Source organism: Seriola dumerili, unplaced genomic scaffold (genome assembly GCF_002260705.1).
Source record: "Seriola dumerili isolate Sdu_G_001 unplaced genomic scaffold, Sdu_1.0 BDQW01000068.1, whole genome shotgun sequence".
Lineage (NCBI taxonomy): Eukaryota > Metazoa > Chordata > Actinopteri > Carangiformes > Carangidae > Seriola > Seriola dumerili.
In genome coordinates this window covers 1,679,267-1,701,860 of record NW_019174323.1, presented here as the reverse complement: position 1 = coordinate 1,701,860, position 22,594 = coordinate 1,679,267, and the positions used below count along the sequence as shown (strand labels likewise).

Sequence of the window (22,594 nt, the reverse complement as noted above, 5' to 3'; positions counted from 1 at the left end):
CTTTCAAAATTAAGATTTTACATTAAAAACATGATATTCTTATCTAATATAAAACCTATTACAGAAAAGCAGGCAGTGTCACCTGTCATGTTTCAGATGTGTATGATATTTATGAATTTACCCTTTAATCTCTCAGATTATTTTATCAAAAAACTGATCAAAACAATGTCATAATTTATCAGTCAGAGGCTACTTTTACCATTGATACTTAAATTACATTTTGCTGATAATACTAAGTAAACTTTTGAATACTGCTCTTCCACTTGTAAAGGATCAGAGTGCTTCTTCCACCACCAGCTCTACAAAATTGCACAGTCCATATTATTCAACAGTGGCAAAGGAAGAACTCTGATCCTTAAGCAAAACTACTAATACCACACTGAAATTCCTTCTTCAAAAATGTAAAAGACTTGGCAGCTGTTTTGGTAATTAAGTAAAATTAAGTACGTAGGAGGTATAATCAGGAAAACGTACTGAACATATTAAAAGTAAAAATGCTCCTGAAAAATGGTGCAGCAAAGTTCAATCAATTGATTTTTTTGGTTTGTAAAAATTACAGGGAATATTGTTTTAACAGCCTGAACTCAAAATTATTAAAATTAAGAATAAAACAATTAAAATAAATGGAAGAAAAAGCAAAAAACTATCAAGTATTTGTTTTTTTTTTGTTTGTTTGCATGAAAAATGAAAAAATGATGATCAAAATTATTATTTTCTATTGTTTCAGCTGCATTTATTTCTGATTTATACTCTAAGTGTAATTGAGAAATGATATGAATGATATAAGAACATCTAATTTTTCAATTATCAATAATTATTATACATATCTTATCTTGTACATGAACCAAGAAGCTGTACACATATTTGAACCTACCGCCCTTTTAAACCCACATCCGGCTCCAGCGGTCGCAGTGAGGGGAGGTGGGCGGGGCCACAGTGCACACCTGACGGACAGACTCCTCCCTGCCTCCTCAGATACTGTTGTTGGCACTCAGTTGTAGTGGCACGGCATCTTGTTTTGTGTGCCACACATAAGAAAAACAAACGCACACATACACACACTCACAGCTTAGCATCACATCTGCAGTGGAGACGATGGCTGACAGCTGAAACCCGCCTAGTGACCAGACACAGTTTACAGGTAGGTTTTTACTGTTTTTTTCCGGTGATGCTAACAAGCTAGTCCAAACAGGTGCAGGCTGGATTTAACCGCGAAAATAAAGACTGTACAATAAGGTGGGATTAGCCGATGTTAGCCGAATTTATCACTATATTAGTGCCAACCGTATAAAAGTGTGTTTTCGTCGACAGAGCTTTGTTGAGGACAGGGGAGTCATGTTCTTCAGTTTCAGTATGAGGTTTGGCGCCGTGCCTACACCATCTTAGATATCATGCCTTTAAAACTACCAGAAGTAAGTTGTAAATCTGGCCCTCTCCACCTTTAGTTTACAGGTAAGATAAGAGACTGAATGTGCCAGTGGAATCACAGTAATCTAACTTTTCTTAACATAAGATGTAAGGGGTCTAAGGTCGACTAGTGAAATTGTATTCCTTCACACCAGGACACTGTTATTAGCACCCAGTGAGGCGGTTGGTAAGTCTGATAACAAGTGTTTTCTTCCCTCAGCAAGTGTAATATTATCTCTCAGTAGGAACCTTATCACTGGCCTACTTCCAAAAAAAAATACTACAGTACAGTGGTATTGTACTGTAGTATTTGTTATAGATTAACACAGTGCTTTTGGTATCTAATTAGAATTAATCAGTCAATTTAGAGAAAATTAATTATTCAGCAATTATTTTGACAACTACTTATTCAAGTTGTTTTAATTTTTTCTTTTTAATTTCTACTTTTATTCCTACTGTTCTTTTTTTGTGGTTTTAACACAACATACTTGAAGGGCTTAAAGAATTTATGACAGATGTTTTTTACTGTTGTTGTTGTTTGTTTGTTTGTTGGGATTCCCATTGGCCTCCATGTAGAGACTGAGATCAGTACTTTTCACAATGTTCTTACACTTTGTACAATTAATCAAGAAAATAAATGGCAGATTAATTGATAAACAAAAGTAATCACTAATTGAAGCCCTGAATTAAGTTGCTGGCTTAATTGATTTGTTGGCAGAAAATGTATTGGAAGCAACATGGATGATTTATCAATCATTTATTCATTTAATAAACAATAATGGCAAACTTTCACACATTTCTTCTTATCAACGGTGAGGATTAGCTACTTTTCTCTCTTGTATATTATTGTAAATCTTAAAATATGATCATTTTAAATAATTTTGCACTTTTGTAGATTCTTGAGGTATAAATCTTACTATTATATTATATTATATAGCTACTGCACTTCACATTAAACTATGAGAATACTAGTGTTGATTAGTTAGTCATGAATTCACTGGTGACAATATTGATAATGTTCTCTCTTTATACACTTGTGCACCTGCTCACACGCAGGTCTTTAAAACTGGATCTTCAGCCTGTTGTGCAGAGATTTTAAACCAACCAACTACTACACACGGAGTTTTTGTGGTGATGTTATTGAACCGCTGTCCAGGCACTGTGTTCTTGTTTGTGGAGAAGAAAGGAAATATTCAGACCCCCTCTGCCAAACAGCCCACACCCCCACCACTCCCACCCGCCTCCCTGCCTGATCAAAGCATTATCTCCGTCTCTAAAGCTGCAGGCTGCCAGGAGTTCTCTTCATCACATGCTACATGATCTGCATAACAATAATAACTAACCTGGTCCGCTGGACATCCTTTGCAGTAGGGTGATACTGCTGAAATATCGCAATGTAAAAAAGGATATTGATCTGATATTCACAGTATGACATGTGCGTTCAAAATGACATATAAAATAGCCAAATTGACTGTTCTGCATTACATGAGCCAAAACTATTCACTGGGACCGAACAACGACTTGAAATATAATCGAAATTTGAAATATGACCAAGTGCAGTCCAAAGCAGTTTCAACATAAACTGAAAATTTAACCTTCATGAAGGATGAAGTTCTGCAGGACTGGTGCACTCTATGGTGGCCCTGAGAGCTCAAAGCACTGCAACTGAGGAAAACACATGCAAACAGACAGAACACAAGGAAATTCAGAAAACATCTTCATCAGTTTGACAACACATGTGCTGCAAATACTCACAACAGAACAACAGAAGTGTTTCCAGGGGACACAAAAGGGATGAACCCAACTGGCATGTACCATTATAATAGATGTATAATAATACATCCATGTGCACTTGTTGTTCATTGCTTTTAACTGCAAAAGTCACAAAGCGTTGAAGTCCCAGCCAGGTTCATCATTTTTTAGAGTCCCCTGGAAACACCTCCGTTGTGTGTGTGTGTATCTGCATCTGCAGCACGTGTTGTCAGATTGATGAGGATGGTTTCTGAATGTGTTTGTGTTTTCTGAAGTTGCAGTACGTTGAGCTCTCAGGGCCACCGTAGTATTAGACTGCATTAGTTTTTATCTAGTTGTACCTAAGAAATTAATAAACTAATTAGTGGTCACAGACCCCCCCCCCCAAAATGGGACAGAAGTAATATAATCTAAAATATATATATAATATATATATATATAATCTAAATCACTTGCTTGTTTGACAGTTGGAAGCTTAACTTTATGGGCTTTGCAGATAGTTAGAGGTTTTGTTAAGAACACGAAATGTACATAAATAATAATTTAATGATAATTTCTTCTGCTATAGTCACATGGTACAAACAGAGCAGGAACTTGTAGAGACAATACATAATATACAGGCTACACTATTGAACTTTCATCATTCAGCGGCAGGTGAGTGTTTGAACTGGAGGGAATGTGCTTTATATTCAGATGACACACACAGCAGCAGGTGTTGTCATGAGTGTGTGTGTGGGTGTGGAGACATTCAGGTGTGTTTTTCTCTGGCTCAGTGCCTCATGAAGTCTATTTTGAGTAACGAAAGTATGACTCAACCGTGTGTGTTTTTAATGTTGTCATTTAAACATTAAAGTAAACACAAACAGTGTGTTCTGTGTAGGCAGCACCAACACGAACAGCTGGACTTTTTTAAAAATACTGAAAGTGACGTGGAACATGTCAGACACAAACAGAAACTGATCGTTTGGTCTCTAATACATATTTGATCAAAAGTAACTGAACAAACACCAAGAGCTGATTTGTGAAACAGGTATTAAGTCTCCATCACGGCAGCAACACATGGTTATTTCACCATAGAGCTGCGAAGATTAGAATCAGTCAACCAGGAAAATTAACCGGCAGATGTTTTAATAATCATTTAAGTAATTTAATTTAGATTCTCTGTTTGCTGCGTTTTTTAAAAAAATTTTTATTAAATAAAAATATGACTTAAATAACCAGACAACAAAATGATAAACATAAGCTAACGCACTAGGTCACACTAAACAAACCTAATAATGAACACAACATTACAATAACAATTGGGCTTGACCACCTCAATAAGATATTAAAGAAAAAAATTGAATAAATAAGAAAATAAACCAGAACAAAACAAATTATTCAGATTCTGCCTTACACTGGCATTTTCCTCTATTTTCATTTCACATTTTAGAGACAATAATTTCTATGTCATGATTTTATTTACAGTTTCATTATCAGTTTGAATTTTTCCAAGGCTTATTTTGGTGAACTGATCATCAAAAATGCAAAAAATCTTAAAAATGTATTTTTAAATTGTTGGAAAATTTCTGAAAAGTAGCAAATTCTCATGTTTGAGAAGTTTCAAAAAGTAAATGTTTGTGACATCATGAATTTCTGTGAGAATGACAACCTTTTATTTATTTAGTTAATCATATATGAGGACACATCAGCTATAACAACGGACCTGTATCCTGGTGGTTAGAGGATCACACGATCGATCAGAGAAGGAATTTCCCATCAGACATATAGATTGGCCGTACATCTGCCATATTATCCTTACAGTTTATTCAGTGGTTTGTATTTTTAATTTTTTTAAGTTAATTTTATTGTGTCAAATCTTTAATCGAATTAATTAAGAAGAGAAATGACCAACAATCAAATATATTTATTATATATGAAGATATGAACAGGGATGAAATGACAGGAAATTTTCTGAAATGGAAACAAAGTTCTGCTTCTAATTTGTTCTGCTGTTGCTTGGCCCTGCACACGTCAGCTACGTATCAAGTTGTCATCGTTATTGTGATCATTGTTTCATTACCCAGCCCTGTTTGCAACTGATAAATACAAAAAATAATGTAAACTACAATCACCTCCCTGTGGTTTCAGGTTATATCCCTGTTTATCCAGAGTCATATGTCATATTAATTATTCATGTTTGTGTGAAATATTGTCAAAATTACTGTGTGAAGTCTTGAGCTATGGCTATGAAGTGTTTTGTTAAATCACACTGGCCTTGACCTTTGACCTTTCAGCACCAAACTCTAATCGGTTCATCTTTGAGCCCCAGTGAACATTTGTGGTAAATTTGAAGGGATTCCCTTGAAGGGTTCTCGAGATATCGCCTTTGTAAGACCAAAACCTTGACCTTTGACCTTTGACCACCAAAATCTATTATATCTATAGTGTTACTGAAATATCACGTCCACGAGTATGGGACGGATGGACAACCTGAAAACAATATTCCTCTGGCTCTGGCTGTCACCGGCACGGAGGCATGAAAAGTGACGTAACAGCAAAGTAAAGGTGTTCAAATAGACTAAAACTATTTTTAGTTTACTTATCGATATTGTTAATTATTATTTACCTTAATAATTATCATTTATTCTCTTTGTAAAGCACTTTGGTCAATGTTTGACTTGCCCTGACCTACGACTCCCTCCAGGTATCATGATGGAGGTGGCAGGTCCCTGGACAGAAGTGTTTGAGGGCTCGGAGAGAAAGGAGAAGTCCGGAGTAGCGGAGACGCTGCTGGGGAGCTCCACCCTGACTCTGGCTCCTCTGGTCGCGGATCCTCCTTCCGTCCGCCGCTCCCAGCCCATCTTCATCACCTCCCACAGGTATGACCAACAGGACCGCGCACAGAGGCACAGACGGCATTAGTCACTGTGGGAAGAAGCTAATTGAGTTGCTCAATATGCAGCGCGCACACACACACACACACACACACACACACACACACACACACACACACACACACAGGGGACATGAGTCAATAGAAGTGCAGGATATTGACTCAGCCTCAGGCCATGAGTCATCTGATGTTTCTGTGAAGACGAAACTGATCCCAGATACTTGAAGTAGTAAACCTGTGAGCGGGCCGGTGTTTGCTCTGCTGCTGCAGCCACTGGGTGGTTGGCTACAGTTGTGGTTTTGTTGTTTTCGCTTCTTTGTTTCTCAACAGGCCTGTGGCTACAGCTTCATTATTTAATACTATTAATGTTTAATATAACATGGCTAATTACACATAATTTACCAGAAACAACGGGTTGCCTCCTAATTAATCTCGGCTTGTTTTTTTCTGATGCTTCGGTAGATTTTCTACTTGAAGTGTAATTACCAACAACAACAAAAAAAGAATTGTAATTTTCTCCCCAGTATCGACTTGAAAAGGTTTGAGATTGTCAAAATCAGATACAGTTAAAAGGATACTGCTGGTGTTATTCCATTATGTTCCTTATCGTCAACAAATCCCACCAAGAGACCAACTCAGCAGTGTGTTAGTTTGTCTCTCGATACCATAACGGCCCTGTGTGAGAGACTCAGCCCCAAATCTGGTTTGCTAACCCATCTGGCTTTACACGGGCCTTAATGAATGAAGTGTGTGAACTTGAGCCAAAAAAAAAAAAGCAGCATGATCAGAAACTGAACTAAATGACGTGTCTGTGTCTGTCTCCTCTGCTCTTAAATCACAGCAGCTCCTACACACAACAAGCAGCGCTTCATTACAGTCAGATGATCGGAGTGTGATGTGTGCTCACATGTTGCAGCGTCGGTTATTTGCGGTTGTATACGTGAAACTGTGGCACGCAAATTAAATTTAGTATTAATTTAACACTACAAATAATGAGTTACTAGATTAATGGGAAAACAAGTCAAATATCCTCTTGACATTTGCAAAGGCATGAGCAATCGCTGATCGTTCTGATGATCATCGTTCACCGATATCATCGTCCATCGGCACAACCCCTGTCACCAGGCTTATCCTTTAACGGGACGATATTCCACATTAACTGTATGATGAGATAATTGTTTTCTGCTCAGATGATTGTGTCTGGTTCTGACCTTGTTGATCACTTTTGTTTATTTAAAATTACTTTTTTTTTTTTTTCTCAGGGTGAAAGCAGTGGAGTCGTTCTCTTCCTCTGTCCCGTCCATCCCCAACCCCTTCCCAGAGCTGTGCAGCCCCTCCAAGTCTCCGGTGCTCATTGGTTCATTCCCACCACCGTCAAGTGAAAAACATGTGAGTCCAAGTCCGAGACCCGTACTCTAGATTTGACCTTTGATTATTCTGTCACCACAACATTTTGATTCCTCTAATTTCACCTTTGATATTCTATATTTTTTAGTTCTATGTATTCTCCAAAACCAGCGATGATGTGTATTAATCCATCACTGAAATAGTTCCCAGCTAATGCTGTATTTCCTCCTGTTTTAGTATCATTTGCTAGAAACTACAGAGCTCAGCTGTTACAGGAAACAACTGAACCTTTTTTTTCTTTTCTTTTTTTTTTTTTTTTTAAGTGAAACTCTTCAGTATGAATCAGTTGTGAGATCCACAGACAACAGAAGTCTGAGTGTTAGGAAACTGATTAACACATTTCTGGTCTCGTGGGATTTGCTGATGTGAGAAAAACATAGACTAACGCCAGCTTTATCCCTTAAGAAGTTTTTGTTTGGACAAATGAGAGCATCTAACTCCGTTAATCCCATCACACCTGCACAGATACTCAGGGTCTGACAGGTGGCATCAGCAAGTGGATCCTCTAAATGTGTCTTAACCTGTTTTGTGAATACTGTAGGAGAAGGCTGGTTGTGATTGTGTGTGACAGGTGAGATGTGTTGCCATGCCTGCGCTGTCTTATTTTGACTCCCAAACACTGTCAGAGTAAACATGTCTGCTATCACAGCAGCACGTCACTGTGCCACCCCCACCCCTGGTGTGTAATGTACAGTAATGGAAGTGAACAGGCTGACGCTTTAGTTTTTATCATTATTATCTGTTTTTTTTTGTTTTTTTAATCATTAATATTATTATTTCTAGCACATCTGGACAGCTGTGGAGCTGGTTTGTGTAGCCCTGGTTAAAAGTATGTGAACACCCCTGTCCGCATTAAAAGTTGCTAATGTCCTAGTTTCACAAATCCTTCGCATACTGCGGTTAATTGTAAAATTGGTGTGTACTTACAATATATGGTCAGTGGTGTGTCCACATACTTTTGTGTACTTTTGTTCTGGGGCTGTTAATGACATTAAATATTCTTAAATAAGCAACAATCAAAGTATAAAATGAGTTATTTATTACCTCAACTCCATCCATCACCTTTTGAAACAGCATTTTAAAACGAAAGTGATCTCCGTCCAGACGTGTGTTTTAGCTCCATATGAGAAATAATGTCTGTCCATCGGGGCTGCGCAATTAATCGAAATGTAAATCGAAATCACAATATGGCCAAGTGTAATATCCAAATCGCAGGAGCTAATAATTTTTTTTGCAGTTGGTAGTTTAGTTGCAGAAAATACTACGAATGAGGAACAGCAAAGGTGAAGGGTAAGACCAGAGAGAAGAACTGTTCATGAAAGTAACACGAGTATGATGTGCTCATGGTGATGGAAAAAACACAGACTGGGAATTGTTGTTTTCATGGGGGGGGGAAAAGGGTGTCATGTTAGGAGTGTGACGAATCAGGGAAGGATACATCATGACTGACGAGCAGATGTCCAGACTAAAGCGCAACCCTGGAGTTTTCAAAATAAAACAAGGTCAACAGTGTTTCCAGAAGTCTCAGGAGTATTGTCTCCATTTTCGATTGTGTGCAGATGATGTGAGTGAGTTTTTCAGTATGTGATCTAATCTCCACCGTTGTCACGCACTGTTAGTTTTGTGTCCTGAGCTCAGAGGCTGAATTTGCTCTGAGTAAATAGAAACAAATTCTCCTCTGCCTCCCCTGCTCTTTAATAAAAAAACACTCAGGAGTCAAAGCTGACTGACCGGATATTGAACTACGGGGTTTCCACTGAAGGAATGTCCCTCCCCCACGAGCCTTCCTGGTTTATACTCAGCCATTATTTTGTCCCGACTGATGCCGGCACTCGCCCGACCAGTCCGGGCGTGCTGATTGACAGCCGCAGGTTTCTGGTCGGGCAGGTTTGTTTTCTTTTGGCTGGATCCAGACGGCGTGTCAGACAGTCGCACGCTCTGAGAAACGTCCTGACCCCTGAATAACCTGCACCCGGTTCACCTCAGCAGCATCACGGACACAGACAGTCTTACACACACACACACACACAGAAAAGACCAGGAGGATGTAGGAAGGTCGATTTCTTTCTTTCACCAGACGACTCAGGACATGGAGAATTAGACACCAACCCTGTGTTGAAATGTCAGTTCACCTTAAGAGGAAAAAAACGGATGAGATTAAGAAAAAAACACGTCTCGCCCCGGTGTTGGTTTAAAATTATCACGAATTTGAAAGGCCTTCTCTTTAGGTGTCAAGGGCTATTAAATAAAGTGTGGCAGCGTCTGCGCTGCAACACAGCTGACAGGTTCTTGGCCTCACATTTTGGCTTCCTGTTTTGAGCATACCGATGTTGATGCAACACCAAAACCAGCTGTGAGATGTTTGTTGCATATTCAGACACTCAGTCTCAGATTACATCTCTTTCATACAACTCTTCAGACAAATATATTTAAGATTTAGTAAATTCATGGGAGAATAGGGTCACACTTCCACGCCACTAAATTTCAGAGGAAAATATTGTGTTTTTTGCTCCAGAACATTTATCTCACAGGTGTGGTTCGCTGTTCCTTCACAGAATCAGGTCACCTGTGACCAGTTTGTATTGTTATAGATTAAACAACCTAAAGGTATAAAATTAACAAACAAACAAACTCAATGTTTGTACAATGCGTCAGTAATAATCATCAAATATTCCCAGTCCCACACCCACCAAGTTGAAAATGGAACAGTTAGTCCAGTAATCAATTAGCCGATCAACAGAAAATTAATTAATTAATATTGATAATCGAATAATTGTTTTAGTCGTTTTCCAGCTTCTTAAATATGAGGATTTTCTGACTGTTTTCAGACATTTTACAGACAAAATAATCTACAGATAAATTGAACATATAAACAATCACTAGTTGCAGCCTAAATAATTTTATATCTTAATAATTCAATTTCTTAGATGTTTTTGTTTTCCTTTGTAGTTACTTACTTTTCCATTTAAGGTCCTAATTTGAGAATTTCTGTTTTCCTTGTCAAATTTGTCAAATGTAATTATGATGAGATTATCCTTTAGTACTAAAACTACAGTTATTTATTCACTACTTTCTATTTTCTTACTTTCCATTTTCCCTTTTCATTTTCATTCTGGGTAAAATAATCCTTCTTATACAAGTAAAAAGTAGAAAACAAGGAAATACCTCAGTCACATACATATGTTGAAGTTGTGCAGTGGTTGCAAAAAACATGATTTATGTAATTACATTATATATTATACACTGACAGGGGCCATTTTTCTGCAGTGAATAATGAAACTTTTGATATTTAAAGTCTGTTTTTCTAATAATGCTTCTAAATTATTCTTCCTCCACTTTTGTGTCTCCATCAGCTGATAAAGGTGTACGGGGAGGACAGCTACAGCAGGTCGGTGTGGGTTTCTCGCAGAGCTACAGCCAGAGACGTGTGTCACATGTTGGTGCAGACGGCTCACTGCAGCGACCAGGAGAACTGGGCTCTCCTCGAGCTCCACCCCACCCTCGGTCTGGGTAAGACTGCGCCTTAAAACTGAATTTAAAGTACAAAACTGAAGCTTTAAAGTAACAGATTTAACGGTCAGTTTTCACACATGTTCTGTTGGCTCCTCAGAGAGATGTCTGGAGGACCACGAGGTTGTGCTGGAGGTTCAGGCGACCTGGTCTCTCAAGGGTGACACAAGGCTCATTTTCTGCAAAAACTACGCCAAGTACGAGTTCTTCAGGAAACCAGTGGTACGCTGCTCATCAACCTGTAACAAGTCAAACTCCCCTAAATAACAGACAGCAGTGAGGTTTAAGACGCACATCCCTCCTGTGCTTTTATATAACAGAACACCTCCAGCCAGGGACAAGGAGGATTTTCATGTTCTTTATTAAACATGTTGGTACAGCAGATGTTGACAAAGCCTGACGTCACGGTGGTTACTGATCCCGGATGACTGGCAGGTTGCGTGCTGGTGCAGACACGCTGACTTAATGCCTCAGATATTTCATTACATTGGATCTGGTCTGTCGCCTGTGCTGTTAAACAAAGATGACAGTTCACTCTGAAAACTGGTTCTGATTAACCTCCCACCGGCACACCCCTCCGCCACCCCCACGGTGCCTCTTTCTGTAAAGTTTGCCCACACTGCCTCCACAAGGCACAAACGTGAATTTGATCAGGGATCTGCCACATTATACTCATGAAGTGAGGCTTAAACTTCCCGTATGTTTAATTGAAATGCTGATTATTTTCTTGATTAATCATTTGTTTATTGAGTGTCAAAAAATAGTAGAGGTTGAAGTAAAGCCTTAATGTCTTGTTTTTTTGACTATCAGTCCAAAAGCCGATAAAATTCAGTTTACAATCATATAAAACAGGGAAAAGCAACAAGCTCTTTTATTTGAGAGGCTGGAACAAGAATTATTTGCACACTCTCACCCATTTTCACATGAATATGCAAATAAAATCAGCAGCAGGATCTCCCTTTCGCTCCAGACTGGACGCCTGTTTCTTACTTTGCATGACTGATACTTTACTTAAAGGTCCCATTTTGTATAAAGGTAGATGTCCATGTGTTGTTTGATTATAGATCAGGTCTAGGTTCTATTTTAATACTGTGAAAGTATCAAAGCCTCAGTCCACAGAGAAATGCACACAGCCTGTATTCAGAAACTGAGCCTTAAAACAAGCCTTCAGGACTTCTGGAACTTTGTGATGTCACAACAAAGCAGTCACCGCTCTAAGCCATGCACCAAGCCCCGCCCACCTGGACCCACCATCTAACCTTGCAGGATTTGGTTTCTTTGAGTGTTTACCTGAAATCTATTAAATGTTTTTATTGGATCACTCAGAAAACAGTAAGCCAATCAGAAGAGAAGCTCAGAGCCTCCTCTCTTCTGATTGGCTCACTGACCTGTTGTCACTAGAGCTACAGAGAGAAGCCTGAGAGAGGAGATGTAAAATTACATTGAGATGGTTTTTGGTTCTTAAAACCACAAATTTATCTTCTTATGGATCAACTTCAAATAAAACACAGGAGAAGTGGAAAATAGTTACGTAGTTACATTATAATTTTGCCTCTTAAACAAAGGAGCATAATTCCTGCTCATTGGATTTTAGTCAAGATAATCACAGTCCAAAGCAGAGTCATGCAGTGCAGGTGGCAGCAGCAGAAGCAGCTTCTGTGTCTTGTAAATGAGTGTTCTCTCGTTCAGAGGAGTTTTAATGACGAACCCTCTCCTTCCTCTCTCAGCTCTTCTTCCCAGAGAGCATGATCTCCGACAGCGCCGATGTCAGCAAGGGGATGACATCATCAGAGCTCATTCAGGTAAAGCATCGACTAATTCATCAATCTTCTAAGTGTTTCAGCACTAGATCTGTTCAGGCTGTTTTTAAAGCCAGTTTTATGTCACTACATCTACAAAATCTACAGCAAAATGAGACTGAAGTGTGTTTTATAGCAGACAGTGTCTTACAATGATTACAACTGAGAAAAATGAGGAGAAAATGCAAATGAGCTACAATTTATGCACCTCAATCCCTAAGAGTGAGTTCAGATAAATTGTTTAAACTGCAGAGGTGTCGTGTTGTGAATGGTCTTTTCCCCTTGTTACAACCTCAAGGTCGTAACACATCTGTTTTCTTTTAAATATTCAAAATAATCAAATAAATTAATGGATTCTTTTTGGAAAAACAAAATGCAAATAATGAGTCTGGTGTACTTTGCAGAACCTGCTGAGGTCTGGGACGTGTCCAGAGATCCAGGGCTTCCTGCATGTAAAAGAACCCAGCCGTAAGGCCTGGAAGAAGGTCTACTTCTTCCTGCGGCGCTCCGGACTCTACTGCTCCACCAAGGGCTCATCCAAGGTCAGCAAATCAAGTCCACTTTACTGTTCAGCTTTTCATCATTTTACTGAACTTTACAGCTTCCATGTTATAAAACAGAACAGAGGAAGACACCTGGAAGACCTTAAAGGGATAAATGACATTTTTCACACTGTGCACACTGTCGGGGTTCCCATGTGTCTTGGAAAAGTGGAAAACAGTTGACCAGTTTTCCAGTCAGGGAAAACACATGGAAAATGAGAGAAAAAGTCAAATGTTCAGGATCATGTTGACTTTCAAATGGTAGGCGAGTTTGTAGATGACTAATAGGCTGTTGTTTGGCAATGCTGTGAACGCAGCCTGAAGTTTACATCACGTGTGTGCAGGTTGGATGATTTTTGTGGTGTGATTAACCTCGTTAAAGACGTCACTTCCTGTTTCCTTCCTGGAAAATTGTAGTCTACTAATGTAGTTATTGGTGTTCATGCAGCAATGGTTCATATAATTAATAAGGACTATAATCACCTCCTCATGGTTGTATCCCTCCGCCACTCAGACTAGTTTCAGGTTACATCCCTGTTTATCCAGAGTCATATAAAGTATTAACCATATTAACCATGAGTAGTTTGTCCTTGAGTCCAAGTGAATGTTTGTGCCAAATCAGAAGGGATTCCCTTGAGGAGTATAGTGTTCACAAGGCCAAGGTCCTGTTTTGTGAGGTCACCATGCCGTTGAACTTTGACCTTTGGCCTTTAGCCACCAAAATCTAATCAGTTCATGCTTGAGTCCAGGTGAACATTTTTACCAAATGTGAAAAAGTTCCTTCAAGGATCTAATTAGTTTGTCCTTGACAAGTGAATGTTTGTACCAAATTAGAAGGGATTCTCTTGAGGAGTTCTCAAGATATTGTGTTTACAAGGCCAAAATCCTGTTTTGTAACGTCAGTGTGACCTTGACCTTTCACCTTTAGCCATCAAAATCTACCCAGGTCATTCTTCAGTCCCCAGCGACTGTTTGTGCCAAGTTCCGTCAAGGTGTTACTGAGATATCGTTGTTGTTTTCAGGTTTCAGGGGGCGAGTCAGGTTAGTCAGGTTATAAATTAATAATGATGATAATAATGATACATTTTGACAGAGTTCATGCGATCAATTTGTCATAATTTCATAATCAATTAAACATGTAAGAGGTGATTTCAAAGATAAGTATAACCCAGTGTAGACTGCGTTTATGTATGGTGTGATTCCTGTCTTTCATATGAGCTCGATCATCACTGTAAATGTCCCAGAAAAAGAGCGGGAACCCTGACTGTGTACCTTTTTCTTATATATCTCTGTGTTTTGGCTCCCAGGAACCTCGGCACCTGCAGTATGTGGCTGATCTGGAGGACTTGAACGTGTACACTGTGGTGAACAGCCGTAAACTGTACGGAGCACCTGCAGACTTCACCTTCTGCATCAAGGTAACCACGTCCTCAGAGATGAACCAAGACAGGAGGAGACACGAAAATGTTCTCAAACCAGACAGAACATGGTGTAGGGAACCGTTAGAGAACTGTTTGAACTGAGGGTTTGTGTGTGCGTGCGTGCGTGCGTGCATGCATGTGTGCATGCGTCCGTGTGTGCATGCATGCGTGCTAAAGCCTCCCTGTAGCATTCATGTCATTCCTTTCACTTCTCACTCACACAGCAGCAGTCTGAGCTCGTGGAGAAATGACTGTGGGTTCTGCATGGCTGACAGTGATGGAGGAACTCAGACTCTCTCTAACACACAGTAATAACATACTTTACCAGTAATTTGCTGCTGTGCAGTAGATTTATGTCGCAGTCATGCTAAAAGCAGAAAATCACATTGGAAATTGTCGCTCTGTCTGGAAGACATCCGTTTCTAATTTGTATGTCATTATGGTTCCTCTGAAGTCAGAAAGTCATTTCCACATAACACCTGATGTGTTCACAGCTGCCACAGAGTGAGCTCAGGTTTAAAAAAAAAAAAAATGTCATTTTTGACCAGAAAATCTATAAATCAAGTGAATCTATGTCACTTTCCACCTTCAAAAAGGTCCAAAAAAATGATGTGATGTTAACACTGTATTGATACATTTTCTTGGCTGCACAACGAGCTGCGAACACATTACTGAAATATCCTTTTTCTAGTATTCTTCTTGTGGCTAAGGTGTAGCAAACAGTTGCTCATCTACACATCCAGCTGACAAAGTGCAGCATTAATGTTTTTGTGTCGCCTTCAGTCCAGTGTTCCCTTTCATTTAGCTCCGTGTTTGGTCTCCACCAGCTCCTGAGGGAAATATGGACAGTGGATTTTTCTTCCTGCTGTGGCTGGAAATTGATTAATTAAAGCGGGTTTTACTCACGGTCGGAGCTGAAAGAGGCTAAAAAAGCTCTGTAGAACTGAGGGGAACTACAGGGTTTCACTTTAACATTACTCATTTAATCATCTAATTAATTGTTAATTTAAAACAAGTATTGATTAGTGCAGTTTTAATGTTTTCATTGTGATAAGACGCTAGTGTCATCTCTGATTTGACAGGTTCTATTGCCAGTCAGAGACGCCCTGTGTGTGTGTGTGTCCTGAGGGTCTGTTGGACATGTTGAATACATTTCTTTCTTCAAATAATATTTGTAAAGCTACTTTTTAGTATTTAGTGAGTATTTTAAATCCAGGATTGTTGCATCCATATTTGGTTGTTTTCAGTTTTCTTCTTCGCTGCCTTTGCTGGTTACATTTCTATATTTTGTTACCACCACACAGATCAGTGGAAGGATTGTGTATTGTGTTGCCTGCATGCACATGTGTGTGTATGCAATGTACAAATCATTGATCCACATTTTAAAAGATGACTCCATAGCAAAAAACTCCACAGGATCAATTTGATTAAACTGTTCAAAAAGCTTTTGAAAAGTACTTTGTGTTAAATTATTTTGTTTAAGTTAAAACTTGGAAATGAAAGATGCGCCCTCACATTAACTGTGTGTGTGTGTGTGTGTGTGTGTGTTTGCACAGCCTTCCAGAAACCCTGTCCGTGTTCAGGACCTGAAGATCCTGTGTGCTGAGAACGAACAGACACGAACTTGTTGGACATCAGCTTTCAGATTGTTCAAGGTTTTACATCAATATTTTTTCTAATGCACCATGAAACAATTGATTTCTCTCTTACTGTATTAGCTGATCAGTATCTGGCAAAAAATCTGATTATATCCTCTAAAAGTTTTAAATTCGGGTCCTATTTATCCTCTTGTGCAAGTGCAGACAGTAAAATCAAAGAATAATTAGTAATAATAATATGTGTGTGTGTGTGTGTGTGTGTGTGTGTGTGTGTGTGTGTGTGTGTGTGTGTGTGTGTGTGTGTGGTCAGTATGGGAAGCAGCTTCAGTGTAACTACCAGTTGTCGAAGATGGCCCCACGCAGCCTGGAAGGAACCAAGCTCACAGATGGCAAAGTGAGCTCATCAGACACTTGATGCAATGTAGAGGAGGAGTCTGGGAAGTCATCTCTGCAGTGTCATCTCACATTAATGCTGGTTTATTAACTGTGTGTGTGTGTGTGTGCGCGCAGTCAAAGTCGGAGGCCAGCCTGGTGGCCATGGACTTCTCAGGGAAGGCCGGAGGACGGGTCATCCAGAATCCAACGGAGGCCCAGAACGCTGAGAGGGAGGAGGGACAAGCTTGGAGGGTGAGGATGGAGGGAGGGAAAAAGAGAGGGAGCAATGAAAACAGAAATAAAGAGGTTTAGTTTATGTACTAACGAGCAAAAGCAAGTACAGCATTAATGACAGCCCTCAGACATGATGGCACATAGAATAATTATTCAACTCATCAGTGTGACAATTATCCGAGACATCAGTCTGTAATCAACAAAGCTAAACTTATAACCACAACAGGAACAAACCTGAGTGGAGAGAACAACAATAATAAAGGAAAAGTAGAGAGAGAGAAAAGCAATATTAAAAACTGAAATAAACAAATGATGGAGGCCTGAAGGCAGAATTTGAAGTTTTTTAAAAAAAAAAGGTATGAAGGGTTTAAAAGAAAAACTCATCTAATGAGGCTTTCAGAGAAAAGTGGATTTATTTCCAATTTAATGAAAAACACCTTGAAGCCAGTGAACAGAAGCAGAAGAAACTAGCTGTTAAATATGTTTGTGTTAACAAACACAAACTTTGTTATTGCAGTGAGGAACGGTGGGCAAACTGTAATAAATGGTCTTATTCTATAAGGAGGGAAGATGCAGTGTTTTAAAAAGCTTCCAGAAATGTCTGATATGGTTTGTCTGACCTTTTTCTGTTCAGAGGAGAGAAGCCCTGAGGTGCAGCCTGCCCAACCTCAACTCTGGCGCCCGACCTTCCTGTAAGTCCACGTGAGAGGAGGCAGAGTCCTGCTTCTGTATCTTCGTACTGTGGTCTTCCTCACTTTCTCACACTGTGTTTTTCTCTGTTTGTTCGCAGCCATCCACAAGATCCAGCCGTGGTTTCATGGCGGCGTGTCCAGAAGGGAAGCACAGAGGCTGATAGAGAAGCAGGGGCTGGTGGACGGGTGAGTGGAGGAGTAAAGACCCCTGATACCGTCTTAAGGATTTTACATCAGAGACAGAAATTACAGAAATGACGGATTATGACTGATTCTTTCTCCCCATAGTCACTGAAATAAATATTGGATCAATCATTTTTTGCCAGGGAAACAGAAAGCTCAAGGAGTTGGTAGTTATCAGCTTTTTTTTTTTTTTTTTTTTTTTCATTTATTGAGTTTCAATTAAACAAAAACAACAACAACAACAAAGAGCTCAGCACAACATTGGTTTACACATTCAGCATTAATACAACTGACAGTTAGAAATATATGGTGAAGAAAAACAAATAAGAATAAATGCCACAAAATATAGAAAATAATAATGTAATAATAATAAAATAAATAAATAAATCAAATCAAATCAGGTGACAAAGGGACATTACAGTTCGGTATGAAAGGAAGGGAAAAACAGTTGTGGTTCATAATTAGTCAAGAGCAATACTTGGATCAATTTTTCACAAGCCACAGATCTTCTGAACATTCTGACATTACGATGTCATTTACAAATCAGGAAAAAAACTTTATTCAACACCTGTCACTGTCTCAGCAACAAACTCTTGCAAGATCTGGCAACACAGATCTCTTCTCTGATTGGAGGACCTACTGTATACATGCAGCCATGAATTAAAAGTTAAAACTGAAATAAAAGTTGTGTTTCTTTGCATAATAAAACCATTATTGTTGCAGATTAAAATGAGCAGCAAAATCGGGTGTAAATTGAAACTGTACTTAGTGTTGTATTGTATTGTTGTTGTGTTTTGACATGAACAAGCAATCACGACCACGCCCACTAAGGAGACAGGAAGTGTAGACCATTTCTTACCATTGCCGCTGCTTGTTATGCGTCATCTTTTGTTATATATTACATCTTTATTGGATTGAAGTTGTGTGTTCTTTATGTAGTGAGGTGGAAAGTGAGAGTGTGGAGGTCAGGGTGATGGATCGACGCAACACATTTGACTTTAGGACAGGAAACCAGAGTTTTCCTCATCATTGACATGAGATTTAAGGAAATGGGCGTGTTCACAGGTGTTGGGGAGCACTGCTGTGTAAAGCTTTTTGTGGCTCGAGAGAGACCACAAGTTTGAAAATGAAACAAAAATCTGGGTGTGTAGTTAGAAATAAGTGAGTTTACCACACATCTCTGCTGCATTAGCGGCTGCTAACATAAAACGCCCCAATCTCCAAACAAACTTTCAGCTGTTGGGTTGCATTGTGGGTGATGTAGGCACCAGGTTTTGACAAGGAAGTTAGAATGTGTGGAACAAAAGAAGAAGATGATGATATCTGTGGTTCTGCAGCTGTAAGTCTGCCAGTGTTACAGCAGAATCGAATCGGGATTTTATGAGACTCAGTGCGAAGTGTTACACTCCATTAACACAAGACGTGTGCGGCTTTTCAAACTCCTCTGAGGAGTGCAGTGTTTGCTGCATGAGACGATTATTCTCATGATTAATTGTTACTAATATTTTCTTTATTGTTTGTTTGTTTCGTTTGGTTGATAAATGTCTTTTGTTTTGTCTGACCAGCAATTCAAAACCAAAAGATAATCAATTTGGGATGATATCAAACGGAAAAGCAGCAAATCTTAACATTCGAGAACTCAGCATTAAAATAAAAAAAAAGTTTATTATTTTGCTGAATAGTCAGAATGCAAACTTACAAAAGAAGAATAAAATTTAAAAAAAACCCCACAAACAAACACAGCACATCATACATAACAGCAGTAGCTACAGTCACGGATGAAGGTAGTGTTTCTTTAAAAAAGAACAGAATTATATAAACGTATTACAGAACCTTTTGAGAGAGAAATGGAAACAGAATCCACAGCATGGTCCTTTACATTGGACTCAACACATTAATTCTTAGCCTGAAAGAATTTCTGTTAAGGATCCCAGATCGTATTAAACACACCTCCTCTATCTTCATTGTAAAATCTCAGTCTCTCCAGGTGTAGTGTGTTTACCACTAATCATATGTGGGTACAGAGTCCAGCTTCCACATCAACTCTCAACATTTCTACTTAGAGAAATCAAATTAGTTAACAATTAACTTCCAGTTGATCAACTAATCGATTAATGCACCAACTCTGCTGCTGCTGCGCCAAGTTTAGCTCATTATTCTGGGAAGTGAACTCTGAAGATGTGATGATTAATCCAGCTGTGTGTGTGTGTGTGTGTGTGTGTGTGTGTCTGTGTGTTTCAGGATGTTCCTCATCCGTGAGAGTCAGCAGCATGGACAGTGCTTCGTCCTGTCTCTGTGTTACCAGCTGAAGACCAAACACTACCTGGTGATCCCTGTGAGTTCCCTTCATTCATTCTCTCAAACAGGAAATAAACATCCTGTGTGTGATGCAGCAGCAGCCTAACTGTTATTCTCCTCCTCCTCCTCCTCCTCCTCCTCTCTGCAGTGTGAGGACGGAGGCAGGAAGTACTTCACCATGGACGACGGACTCACTCTCTTCATAGACCTCCTGCAGCTGGTGGAGTTCCACCAAATCAACAAGGGCATCCTCCCCGTCTGCCTCAAACACCCCTGCGTCTGTGTAGCACTGTAGACCCCATACGACCCGCGTGACCTCAGCTCTTCAGTGTAACCTCTCCTCCTGGTCCTGGATCAGTCATCCAGACCTTCACTTCAAGTCTAAAGTGTGAGCCCCAGTCTAAATCGTCAGATTGTACTGATATCTATTAAGCACAGCTGATAAAGAGCAATTACACGAGCAGTGCAAAGGTGTGCGTCTGAGTGATAATCTTATCGGGGGGGGAGGTTGTAAGACTCATGGGAGGTGCGACCCAGGCATGAAGCACAACGCCCGCCCCTCCTCTCTTTAATATTTTTAATTATTTTCCACTTACACATGCGGCTCCAGACTGTGGTTGGTTTTTATTTTTAATTAACGAGCTGCTGGTCCCCGTGGAGACAGCTTAATGAGCGACAATGGACACACATTTTTTGGAGCTGTGGGGATTTGATTCATATCCACACAGCCCTGATGAGAGGTTCAAGACGTGCGCGGTAATGAGGGGCAGCAGGGGGAGAATGTTTGGAGTATTTGCTGCAGTTGGTGCTGAGTTCACTGACGGTTGTGGCCATTAGAGGGCGCTCTGAGTCAAAGCTCAGAGGAGGAATTTCAGCCGTGTAATGTAGGAAAGGAACGTGTGTTTTGATATTAATATTGAAGAGAATAGTGATATTATAATCATGAAAATGCCCCAGGTTGCAGTCATGTAGCATGTAAATCCTCACTCCTCCGTTTTGTATATTAACTTCTTATTGTGCCTTAAAAATAATCTCATATTTTAATTAGAACAAACTTTAAGCACTACACTGTATCTTAAGGACTCTTTCAATGCTGTATTTGCACAACGATGGTGAAGGGAAACTGCATTCATTGTCTTGTGTGTTAAGAGCTGCGACGTTTGGATCTTTAAACAACCAAGTATCTGATATTAACAAGGTTAACTATGAGGGTGTGTGAAAACTTTCTGGAGGTATTGAGCATGAAAATTCAAAAAATGTTAAGTCTTACAGAGCAAACACACTCTTGAAGAAAACCCTAAGCTCTGGACCAAGCTACTGTAGTTAGTGAACCTCAAGTTAAGACTCTTTGGCAAAGCTTTATTTTACAGGTTTGTGATTTCTGAATATTTTCCAAATAATTTCCTATGAAGTTTTCTGGAAAAAACATAAATGTAAGTTCTAACATTGCTGACACTGCTGTTGTAACTTTTGAGTCTTTTAGTCGGAGAACAGAATGTGAAATTTGTCTACAGACACACATACAATATGCTGAATTGTAATGAAATTTTATTTAATATTATAGAATAAAATCTTCCATCATAATAATAATAATAATGAATTCATATTTACTTGTGTTTACATTGAGCAGTTCTTTAAAGAGAATTCCTAAGTCAGAAAGTTATTTCCTGGTAACTTAGAAAAATTCCACACCTGTAAAATAAAGTGTTTCTGATCTTTTTGTTATTGGTGGGTGTGTAAATGTGTTTTTTTATCTTAAACATTTTGCACTTATTTTCCTTTTATCATGAAGATCCATTGCATATATATATATACTTTCATTATTCGTTCAGTCCAAAAGGCCAGTTTACTTCTCCCACGTTATATTTTGTTTTTATCAATTTGGGTTTGTTAGTTTTATGTATTATGAATGTTTTGTGCCTGTGTCAGACCTGTTTTATACGCTGAATAAATAATTTCATATTAAACAGATTTTCTTAAATTTAAAAAGACTCCTATTTTTATAGTTACTAAGACAAGTTATGGTAAAAAACAGTAGTAGATGTATTCAGATCTGTTACTGAAGTGCAAATAACAAATGCCACAATTTAAAAAATACTCAAAGTCCTGCATTCAGAGGAAATTGGAAGTATTACAGCAAAATATACTTTGAACATTCAAAGTAAAAGTGCTTATTCTGCAGCAGAATGACTCCTCTATATGTTATGTTATAGATAATATTGAATTAATCTTATTTATGCATTAACATGTAAACAGTAGTGGAAGGCAAATAAGAACAACACAGGCTCTATACTTAAGTACCGTTTTGAGCTACTACTTTATTTATAGTATTTCTATTTTATGCTACTTCACCCTTTTGTTGCACTGCATTTCAGAGGGACATACCTTTATTTCTCAGATGTAGATTATACTGCTTAAAAACACATGATAATCTTTTAAATTGCATTGTTAAAGATTAAAAAGTGATTCCCAACTTTTGGTCTTGACCTGTTACAGCAGTT

General features: G+C 38.9%; 1 protein-coding gene across 1 annotated transcript; it reads left to right on the top strand.

Annotated features, from left to right (window-relative positions):
- The first annotated feature begins 1,055 nt into the window (after positions 1–1,055).
- LOC111219807 (growth factor receptor-bound protein 7-like) lies at positions 1,056–22,028 on the top strand. Its single transcript, XM_022742600.1, has 15 exons — positions 1,056–1,141; positions 5,846–6,020; positions 7,297–7,423; positions 10,795–10,951; positions 11,052–11,173; positions 12,679–12,753; positions 13,155–13,292; positions 14,600–14,710; positions 16,270–16,368; positions 16,622–16,705; positions 16,822–16,938; positions 17,555–17,612; positions 17,711–17,798; positions 20,037–20,130; positions 20,242–22,028. Exons 2-15 carry the CDS (start codon positions 5,851–5,853, stop codon positions 20,386–20,388), a joined length of 1,587 nt encoding a protein of 528 aa, XP_022598321.1. The 5' UTR covers positions 1,056–1,141; positions 5,846–5,850; the 3' UTR covers positions 20,389–22,028.
- The last annotated feature ends 566 nt before the right edge of the window (positions 22,029–22,594 follow it).